The sequence below is a fragment of the Carlito syrichta genome, unplaced genomic scaffold (genome assembly GCF_000164805.1).
Source record: "Carlito syrichta isolate Samal-C Ts95f unplaced genomic scaffold, Tarsius_syrichta-2.0.1 Scaffold302045, whole genome shotgun sequence".
In the NCBI taxonomy this organism is placed as follows: domain Eukaryota; kingdom Metazoa; phylum Chordata; class Mammalia; order Primates; family Tarsiidae; genus Carlito; species Carlito syrichta.
In genome coordinates, this window is record NW_007246141.1 from 188,308 (window position 1) to 199,559 (window position 11,252).

The following is an 11,252-nucleotide window of genomic DNA, read 5'->3' on the forward strand; positions in this document are numbered from 1 at the left end:
GCAATCCTTCCGCTTCAGCCTTCCAAGTAGCTGGAACTACAGGCGTGCGCTACCACACCCTGCTAATTTTTTATTTATTGTAGAGATGAGGTCCCGCCAAGTTGCCCAGGCGAGTCTCGAACCCGCAGACTCGGCATTCCACTCACCTCAGCCTCCCAAAGAGCGGCATTACAGGCTGAGCCACTGAGCCTGGCTGAATGACATCTTTTAAATTGTAGCTAACATGACCATATGTGTGACTAATCTGACATAAACCTTTAACAGTTTGAATTTAAAGACATATTATGTTTGCTGACAACTTAAGTATAAAGAGTATTAAAGATGTAAAGCTTTATATTTTAAAGCTTTTAGCAGAAATGATATTTAACCAATAGACCAATAGACTCAGACAAAATGAAAGCATTATATTTCACCAATTTTTAACATTACTTACTAAGGGTTGACAAATTCGTGTTTTAGCACAAAATACTGTTACTTTGATGTAATGCTAGTTTGACATAATATCAGTGATTGATATTATTGGTGTATATATATATATATTTGGGTTTTTTTGGTTTTTTTTTTTGAGTTGGAGTCTCATTCTGTCATCCAGACTGGAGTGCAGTGGCCACTCCTGGCCACCGCAGCCTTGACCTGCTGGGCTCCGGTGAGCCTTCCGCCTCAGCCTTCCCAGTAGCCGGAATTACAGGCGCGCGCTACCACGCCCGGCTAATTTTTTTATTTATTGTAGAGATGAGGTCTTGCTGCCCAGGCGGGTCTCGAACCCGCAGGCTCAGGCAATCCACTCACCTCAGCCTCCCAAAGGAGCAGGATTACAGGGTGAGCCACCGAGCCCAGCTTATAGATATATTTTTTACAAACTAGATTGTTTATAGAATTCCTTCTACACATTTCTTTTTACAAATCTTACACATGCCATCTTTGACATGATTATACCATTCTTCAACATGCTTGAGCCCTCTATTTTTATCCTATACTTTTTTTACTTTCAGATAACTATTAATTCTATTATAGGACAAAAATTCACCATACAAGGTCCTTTCCTAGACAGAATTTTTTTTTCTTACCAAAAACATACTTGTACACCAGCAAACTTTTTACACCTTTCTTTTGCTTTTTGTTTTTTTAATTTTTATTTTTTCATAGATAACCTTTTACGTTCATAATTTGAATTAACCTTTTAGTAACTTCTGATTAGAGGTTACGTGAAATGTCTTATCTTGGACTGTTAATTTATTTTATATGACCCGCTTGTAATTGTTGAGCTACCAACTCATGTACATGAATGAGCTTCTCCTGAGCAAGGGGCCGGTTTTAACCAGCATCTCAAAAGTAATGTGAACATTGTTTTTCTGATTCATGTGAGCTTGCTCTTGGCAAAAGTCTGACAAACTAGACTTCCAAATTAAATAATCCCCTCCATCAAATGTAGTTTTTGCCTCCATATGCCAATCCCAAGGAGGAAGCTGATGCCTTGCCATATTTTCCAAGCCATGTAACACACTATTATGGACAGTCTTAAGGATCTTAAAATCAGAAGGAGTATGCAAGTGTATATTTTGTCCCAAAACTTGTGGATCGGGGGCAATTGTCATAGGGTAGACCAGAAAGGTTGAAAGGTTTGATCCTCAATGCTAGCAGATTGCGAAGCTAGCTGTAAAGGGGTTAATGCCACTTGTGTGAAACATACTTTATCAGGTGGAGATTTGTCTGGCCCATCACAAATGAAAGGGTTAGTTTTGGGGGGTGCTGTGGGGATAAGTCTTTCTTTACATTTCCATAAAGATTCCAAAATATGTTTAACTAATCCCCACATAGAAAACATGGAAACAAAGAGAAGCCCCAGACTGATGTGCCCGCTTTAAATTTTCTTCTATTCGGTTCCAGCATTCTGGGTCCACAGTACCTTCATCTGGGAACCTAGGACTATGTTTAACTACAGCTTCTAACAATTCCTCTAATTAGACTGATACCTGAGTCCCTGATTGCTTTAGCATACATTTAAGCAGTTGAATATAATGTTTAGTTTCTTAACACTGATTCTGCCCCATTTGTTACCCTGGTTTACTTAAAACTTCTACTTGCGTACTCACAGTCACAACTTCATCAAGTGCAAGGCTACCATCCACTTGTAACTTCACCTTTTCTGCTGGTAGCAGACCTTCTCCAGGTCCCTGTTGGGGCACCACTTTGCTACATCTAGTGCTGCAGGGTAATTAAGGAACCTGGAAGAGGAATGGCATGGTATAACACAGTTTATAAGACACCTTTTAGAGTTAAGAAGTGGGGGAGCCAGGGGGCACTTTGCCTCACAGTCTCTTACCCACCAGACTTTTATTAGTACAAATGACATGTTTAAGCTAGCACTCAAAACAAGGTATAGGCAGTAACATGGAAACTTTCTTGTTATGACCATAAGCAATGAAATGTGACCCTTTACAGGCATAATGCAATTGCTTGTAGAACAATGTGGTTACTGTATAACTTTTTTACTTAGCCTAACATAAAGGGCATCGCACTTTAGAACTTGTCTCAGCATATATGCCTGTCTGACTTTTGTCATCATGAGCATTCTTGGCTGATTATGCCTTTGCATGTAGCCAAGCATGCCTTCAGCAAAGTTCAAGTAGGGCAGTGGTCTCCAACACATATTTGTAGTTTTCAAAGTTCCTCTTGTTATTATTTTCTAGTTTTATTCTGTTGTGGACAGAAGAGATACTTGATGTGCTCTTGGCTTTTTTGAATTTGCTAAGACTTGTTTTGTGTCCTAACATATAGTTTATCCTGGAGAACGTTCTATGCACTGAAGAGAAGAATGTGTATTCTGTAGCAGTTGGATGAAGTGTTTTTTAAATGTCTGTTAGGTATATTTGGTCTAGAGTATAGTTTAACTCTAGTGTTTCTTTGTTGATTTTTTGTCCTGGATAATCTGTCTATTGTTGAAGGTGGGCTGTGGCAGTTCCTTCATATCATTGTGTTACAGTCTGCCTTTCCCTTTAGATCTATTAATATCTGCTTTATATATTTGGGTGCTCTGGAGTTGGATGCATTTATATTTACTATTATAATGTCCTCTTGCTGAGTTGACCCCTTTGTCATTATATAATGACCTTTTCTGTCTCTTTTTACATTTTTTGACTTAAAGTCTTACTTAATAGAAATATAGCTACTCTTGCTCTTTTTCAGTTTCCCATTTGCATGACATGTTTTTTCTCTCTCTTCGCTTTGTATATGTCTTTATAGGCGAAGTGAATTTCTTGTAGGCAACTATAATTGGGTCTTGTGTTTTAATTTATTCAGCCACTGTATGTCTTTTAATTGGAGAATTTTGTTCATTTATTTTCAATGTTATTAATAGATAAGGACTTTTATTATTAATAGGTAAGGTCATTTTGTTACTTTTTAAAAACTGCTTTTGACTCCTGTCTTATCTTCTTTCTTAATGTCTTCCTTTTTGGTTAAGTGATTTTCTCTGGTAGTATGTTTTAATTCATTGTTTTTTTTTATTGCTACTGTATTTATATAGGTTTTTGCTTTGTGGTTACCATAAGGCTTACCAAAAACTTCTATAGTTTTAAGAAGTCATTTAAAACTGATACCAACATCACTTTGATTGCATAAAAAGCCAAGAAACAAGCAAATGAAAAAAACCGTACCCATTGACTCCCTTCGTCCTCCACATTTTGAATTTTTTATGTCACAATTTGCATTTTTATATTGCCCATCTCTTACCAAATCGATGCCGTTATTTTTAACGGTGCTGTCTTTTAGTCTTTTCAGTAAATGTTTTATACACCAAAATTGCACCGTTTCTTTCCATTTCAAGAATCCTTTTAGAATTTATTGTAGGGCAGCTCTACCCATCTTGTTGCCTTATATGGTTATATGAAATCCAGCAGGTCCGTGTACAAGTGGAGTAATTCCTTGACTGTAAGAGCAGGAGTTGTGGTTGAGACTGGGCCACCTTGGGATTTGCTGTGTGGAGGAGGCTGGTGGGCCCATCTTACTGGCTCACTGGGGTGTGCCTCTCCCAGCATGTTTTTGTACAGGTGATAGAGTTATCTGATGGTGGCAGGAGGGGCTGGAGCTAGAACTGTGCCCCATTAGGAACTGGTGCAGGCTCAAGGGTGAGAACCCATCTCACTGGCCCACACAGGTGTGCATTTTCCAGCAGGTCACAACACAGATGAGATAGTTCCCTGAATGCAGCAAGAGGTGCAGGAGCTGATGCTGGGCCATCTCAGGATCTACTGTGAGATGGAAGCTGGCAAGCTTCTGTGGAGCTGTTGGTTCAGAGGGACATGCGTCTCCCAAGAGGACCTGCACTGACAGGAGAATTCCACTACTGCAGCAGGACAGGCTGGAACTGAAACAAGGCCACTTTGGGATCTGCATTGGGGCAGAGGCTGGAAGTCCTGGTCTGGAAATCCTTGTTGGCTCAGAGTGGTGCACATCTCCCAGCAAGTCCTTGCATAAACAGAATAATTTCCCTGATTGCATCAGCAGGGGCTAGAACTGAGTCTGGGTCCCCTTAGAATCTGTTCTGGGACTGAGGTCAGGGAGCCCATCAGGAGCCTGAGACTCCCAAGATACAAGATATTGGAATGAGGCTCCCTTTGGGCCTTGTGTGAGCAGTTCTGAGCTGGGGCCTTGACTCAGGGGGGCGGGAGCAAAGCCACGGGCAACTATGAGGCTTACTGCTGAGACCAATGTCAGCAGGTAGGTAAGGCTTCTACCAAGGCACTAACTGCCATGCACAATTCTTCTGTACCCATTTGGAGATAGTTTTGATTGGAAACTTAAGGCAAAATGGGGCTGTAGCCAAGCCACTGGGAGGACTGGGCTGTTTTTCTGACTTGGACCCAGGAGCAAGCCCAGTGGATCAGCCATCTGGGTGTCAGCATGTACTCTTAATGTGACCGTCTGAGGTCTTGGGCTCCATCAACATTTCACAAACTTTTACCTGAATCCTGAGGCTTGTACAGAGAGACTTTTGACGGTGTCAGGATGCAGATTTCTTGTTGTGGGAAATATGAGCTGGTTACCTTCTATTCTATAACCTTGGTGATGTCACACCATAACAGAAAGTTTTTTTATTTTGTTTTGTTTTTGAGTCAACGTCTTACTTTGTTACACAGACTGGAGTGGCATGATCACAGCTCACCACATCCTCAACCTCCTGGGCTCAGGTGATCCTTTCCACTTCAGCCTCCCAAGTAGCTGGGACTACAGGTACACAGCACACCTGGCTAATTTTTTTTTTTTTTTTTTGTATAGACAAGGTCTCATTATATTGCTGATCTCTAACTCCTGGACTCAAGCAATCCTTCCACCTTAACCTCCAAAGAGCTTGGGATTACAGGCATGAGCTACCATGCCTGGCCTAAGTTTTTCTTATTTAAATCATGTTCCACTTTCTATATTCTGTGCTGGTTCTGAAATAGAACTTCTTGCTTTTTTTTCAAAAGAGAGACTTGTTTAAAACTCCATAAACTATAACTTTCTTTTTTTTGAGTTGGAGTCTCACTCTGTCCCCCAGCTAGAGTACAGTGGCATGCTCACAGCCACTGCAGCCTCTATCTACTGGGCTCAGGTGATCCTTCCGCATCCGCCTTCCAAGTAGCTGTAACCACAGGCACGCGCCACCACACCTGACTAATTTTTGATTTATTGTAGAGACACGGTCTTGCCATGTTGCTTAGGCTGGTGTTGAGCCCATGAGCTCAGGCAATCCTCTCTCCTCTGCCTCCTAAAGTGCTGGAATTACAGGCGTGAACCACTGCACCTGGCAAACTATAACTTTTTTAATGCACTTATTAATTATTGCCGGCCTATTTTATCATGGATTAATTATAATGTAATCATGATGGTTTTTAAGCATGTATTATGAAATACACCATCATACCCATCTGATAATCTTACAACCAGCCTTCCTAGTAATGATATAGATAATTGTATAACACATAGTCAGAAAAAATATTTTTATAATATTTTTGTTGAATTCATCTTTATTTCTTCAGTGTTGCTAATCTTTTGCAATTCAAAATTGCTACTTTAATTATTTATGATATACATTTGCTGTAGGTTATTTACTATTATAATATATCATGCTGTATTTTAGCATTTATTTTTAAATGTATACGATATAATATTTTTTTCTCTTGAACTAAGATTTAGCCATATGCTTCTTTTTTTTTTTTTTTTTGAGTTGGAGTCTCACTCTGTCATCCAGACTGGAGTGCAGTAGCCGCTCCCGGCCACTGCAGCCTCTACCTGCTGGGCTCCAGCAATCCTTCCGCCTCAGCCTTCCAAGTAGCTGGAACTACAGGCACGCACTACCACGCCCAGCTAATTTTTTGATTTATTGTAGAGATGAGGTCTCGCCAAGTTGGCCAGGCAGGTGTCGAACCCGCAGGCTCAGGCAATCCACTCACCTCAGCCTCCCAAGGCACGGGATTACAGGCTGAGCCACCAAGCCCGGCTAGCCGTATGCTTTTTGCCAAATGTTGTGTGCCTTTAGATAAGGTTAGAAAATAATTCCTTGTTTTAGGGCTAACAGATTTGTGCCATGTATGTGTTTTGGCCATAGGTTGTTTGAAACTAGGCTTCCCTACTATTAATTTGAATTATCTGTAGCCAGCTTTTCTTTATTGAAATTTATGATTCTGCAGTTTCACAAATCTGTTTAATATAAGTATTATTCTTGATGTAATTCACATGCTGTAATTAATGGGAACCCTGTGGTTCTTTATGTCTTCTAGACATTCCTCCTAAATGTATAATCAAGGGTTTAACACCAAAAAAGAAGAGCAATACAGAAGTGTTTCACACACTGATGTTGGGAAGACATGAAAGCCATGGCATTGAAGACTTTACATATAAGGGGAGAGAAGATGACGGAAATTATAAAGGATTGCTTATGACCCAAGAAGAAAATCTCACTAGTAGAAGTGATCAACATGAAAGAAGAGATAAAGGAAAGAAGCTTATTACAAATCAGCTTGGAGTGAGCATTCAGTCACATCTGCCTGAATTGCAGATATTTCAAGATGAAAGAAACATTTATGAATGCAGTCAAATTGAAAAGTCTACCAAAAATGGTTCCTCAGTTTCACCACTTCAACAAATTCTTCCTTGTGTCAAAACTCACATTTCTAACAAATATGTGAATGATGTTACTTATTCTTCATTCCTCACTCAAGAACAAAAGGCAAACAATTGGGGAAAATATTATACATGTGGCCAGGTCTTCACTGAAAATTCACAATTTGTACTACACCACAGAATTCATACTGGAGAGAAATCTTACAAATGTAATGAATTTACTAAGAGTTTTACCAGGCATTCACATCTTTGGAATCATGACAGAATTCACACTGGGGAGAAACCTAACCAGTGTAATAAGTGTGGGAAGGCATTCAGTCGGCGTTCAAGCCTCGCTGCCCATCAGGTCGTCCATACTGGAGAAAAACCTTACAAATGTCATGAGTGTGGCAGAGCATTTAGTGATCGTTCAAACCTCACTACCCATCAGGTCATCCATACTGGAGAGAAACCTTACAAATGTGATGAATGTAGCAAAGTCTTCAGTCAAAATGCACACCTTGCACGTCATAAGGTAATTCATACCGGAGAGAAACCTTTCAAGTGTAATGACTGCAGTAAAGCCTTTAGTCGGCATGCAAGCCTAGCTGCCCATCAGGTCATCCATACTGGAGAAAAACCTTACAAATGTAATGAGTGTGGCAAGGGCTTCACTCAAAGCGCGCACCTGGCCCGCCACCAGAGAATTCATACTGGAGAGAAACCTTATCAGTGCCATCAATGTGGGAAAACCTTTATTCGACGTTCTACCCTCGCTGCCCACCAAGTGGTTCATACTGGAGAAAAGCCTTACAAATGTAATGAATGTGGCAAGGTCTTCAGTTGTTTTTCGCCACTTTCACAACATCGAAGAATTCACACTGGAGAAAAGCCTCACAAATGTAACGTGTGTGGCAAGATGTTCAGTGGAATCTCTTCACTTTTACAACATCAGAGAATTCACACTGGAGAAAAGCCTTACAGATGTAACGAATGTGGCAAGGACTTCACTCAAATCGGACACCTTGCACGTCACAGGAGAATTCATACTGGGGAGAAACCTTACAAGTGTGATGAGTGTGGCAAAGCCTTTATTGCTCGTACAGGCCTGGTTACTCATCAGGCAACCCACACTGGAGAAAAACCTTACAAGTGTAGTGAATGTGGCAAGGACTTCACTCAGAATGCACACCTTGTAGTTCATAGGCGAATTCATACTAGAGAGAAACCTTACAAGTGCAATGAGTGTGGCAGAGCTTTTAGCGTACGTTCAAGCCTAGCTATCCATCAGGCAGTTCATACTGGAGAAAGACCTTACAAATGTCATGAATGTGGCAAAGCCTTTAGACACAATTCATACCTTACAAAGCATCGGAGAATTCATACTGGTAAGAAACCTAACAAGTATAATGAGTGTGGTAAAACCTTTAGCGAGCATTCAAACCTAACTGCCCATCAGATCATCCATACCAGTGAAAAACCTTACAAAAGTAATGAACGTGGCAAGGTCTTTACTGAAAATGCATACCTTCTACATCATAGGGGAATTCGTACTGGAGAGAAACCTTACAAGTGTAATGAGTGTGGGAAAACCTTTAGTCGATGTTCAACACTAACTAACCATCAGGCAATCCATACTGGAGAAAAACCTTACAAGTGTAAAGAATGTGGCAAGTTCTTCACTCAACGTAGAAATTTTTTAACTCATCGAACACTTCATAATGGAGAGAAATTTTACAAATGAGGATGATGAGTTTTTCAGTCACAATTCACTTCTTTCATACCATCAAAGGATTCATTCTGGAAAGAATTCTTAAAAATGCAGTGACTGCACTTTGGATGGATTTAGAGTCTGTCATACTCAGTGATCTATCACAGAAACAAATAACTGAATACCACACATTCTCACTCATAAGTGGACCCTGAACACCTATCATAAGACTACAAGAAAGGGAACAGCAGTAGCAGGACACTGCCAGAGGTGGGGCAGGGCACATCACATCAATAGGGGTGCCTAATCCAGGCAAAGTGAGGTCCAGTGGGAGGCCCAAACTTTACCTGTATGTAAATCACTTATGTACTTAATCCTGACTTGTACCCACATCATTAAAAAATTTAAATGCAGTGACTATGGCTACCCTCTTGTGAATTCAAGTATTAGTAGACATCAGAGCATAATAACAAGAAATCATATGAGTGAAATGTATACAGCAGAGGCTTTATCCAGACCTCATAGCTCACTCGGCATTTCATCTCTGATGAAACCACACAAATGCAGTGTGCATGCTGAGATTGTTTACACAAGGACTAACTAGGTGAGAATCATAGGAGGAGTAACTCGGTCTCTGATTTCCTCTGGCTAGCCTTTGATATTACATATGACAGGATGATTACAAGACCAAATAGGTTAAAACTCAAGACACGATATATATCAAATGTTGTGGGACATTTGGAAAGGGCCAGTTACCTTCAGGTTATAAAATGTTTTTGTTTCATCATTTGAAGTTTCTTAAAAAGGCTGCTACTTTACTGTTTATGACTTCCAGGCTTAACTTTAAACTCTATTGCTCCTATGCATTTATACACTTTTTGTGGTGGTGTTTGGGAAAGACTAGGATGGAAGTGCCTACTGCATTAAGGAAGGGTCATTTTCATCCAAGTTCCTTAAAGAACTCTGGCTTTTAAAATTAAATTTTCTCTGAATTAGACAGCGTGTTGTAGGGGCAGATCATAAAGGAAAACCATAATGGCAGTTAACATGCTGCATTCCGAATGTCCTTCCTCTGACAGAAGGGCATTGTGGATTACAGGAAAGAAAGACTACCAACAGACCATGATATGAGTAGTCCAAGTCCTTAGGATGTAGAGTGTTACTGGAGGACAGTAATTAAGCTATTGGGAACTGTTTATGTGATAGAAACAATGCAAGGGAAATGGTGGTCACCTTCTTCATTGACTGACATTAGCTGTGACATAGTAATGATTGGTGTAAAATTAGTCTTTTTTTTTTTTTTTTTGAGTTGGAGTCTCACTCTGTCGCCCAGACTGGAGTGCAGTGGCCGCTCCCGGCCACCACAGCCTCGGCCTGCTGGGCTCTGGCAATCTTTTTGCTTTAGCCTTCCAAGTAGCTGGAACTACAGGCGCAAGCACTACCACACCCAGCTAGTTTTTTGATTTATTGTAGAGATGAGGTATCGCCAAGTTGGCCAGGCGGGTCTCAAACCTGCGGGATTAAGCAATCCACTCACCTCAGCCTCCCAAGGCACGGGATTACAGGCTGAGCCACTGAGCCCGGCTAAAATTAGTCTTATTTTTGAAATTGAAGAGAGAATAGTTATCAGAGTGGAGAATTTTGTGTGCTCTTAAGTAGAAATAATATTAACTACTGGAATTGCAATTTCCTATTTATACAAAATGTATTATAGGTATACTATTTTAACTGATACAATTTAATGTTTTTTGTAACTAGGAATCACATTCTCTCTACCAAAGCAGTTTTATGAAGTATCCTCAGTAGGACACTTTGTATCACAAGAACCACATCATTTGTTTTATAAGGTGAAGAGTCTAGAGCAGTTTTTTTCTCAGTGGAACATAAAACATGGGGAACCTACAATCATATTTTTTGCTTAAATTATCTCCACACTCTGCCTTAGGATACATATGTGAATATAATAAAAATCCTATAGAAGTACAATTTCAAGGTCTTACAACCTAAAGGCTACATTACTGTTGATGAATATGTATCATAATATATTTTACATACCACTTCCTTGTGTACTAAGAGTCACAGCAGACATCTTGATTTACATGAAGTGAAAAAATATAAAGAATATGAAAAATATGGAATAAAAGAAAATATGAGAAATAAGAATAAAAGTAACTGTCCTTTCTTCAGTGACATAATTTGACAAAACTAATGTTCATGAATTTCTTCTCAAAAATGAAATAACCAATGAGAATTTTATTGTTCTAGTAGGTAAACTATATTTCATATGTTCCCTCTCCTAATTGTTTTTGTAGTTTGAAAATGTGACCTCTCCCTGGAACTGTATTGAACTCCACTAAAGTTTAGATATAGAGAATGATGATGTCAAACACTGAAGTTTTAGGAAAATGTTTATTTCTTTTCCTTTCTTTTTATTTTAACTGGAGTCTCACTTTGTAGC

At 39.7% G+C, this 11,252-nt stretch overlaps 1 protein-coding gene across 1 annotated transcript in view; it reads left to right on the forward strand.

Annotated features, from left to right (window-relative positions):
* The window catches only part of LOC103258271 (zinc finger protein 160-like), a 26,842-nt gene extending 18,015 nt beyond the window's left edge, over positions 1–8,827 (forward strand). Inside the window, 3 exon segments of the mRNA XM_021711319.1 lie at positions 6,762–7,238; positions 7,719–7,918; positions 8,087–8,827. Of these exon segments, the coding sequence (XP_021566994.1) occupies positions 6,762–7,238; positions 7,719–7,918; positions 8,087–8,827 (1,418 nt within the window).
* Positions 8,828–11,252: the final 2,425 nt, after the last annotated feature.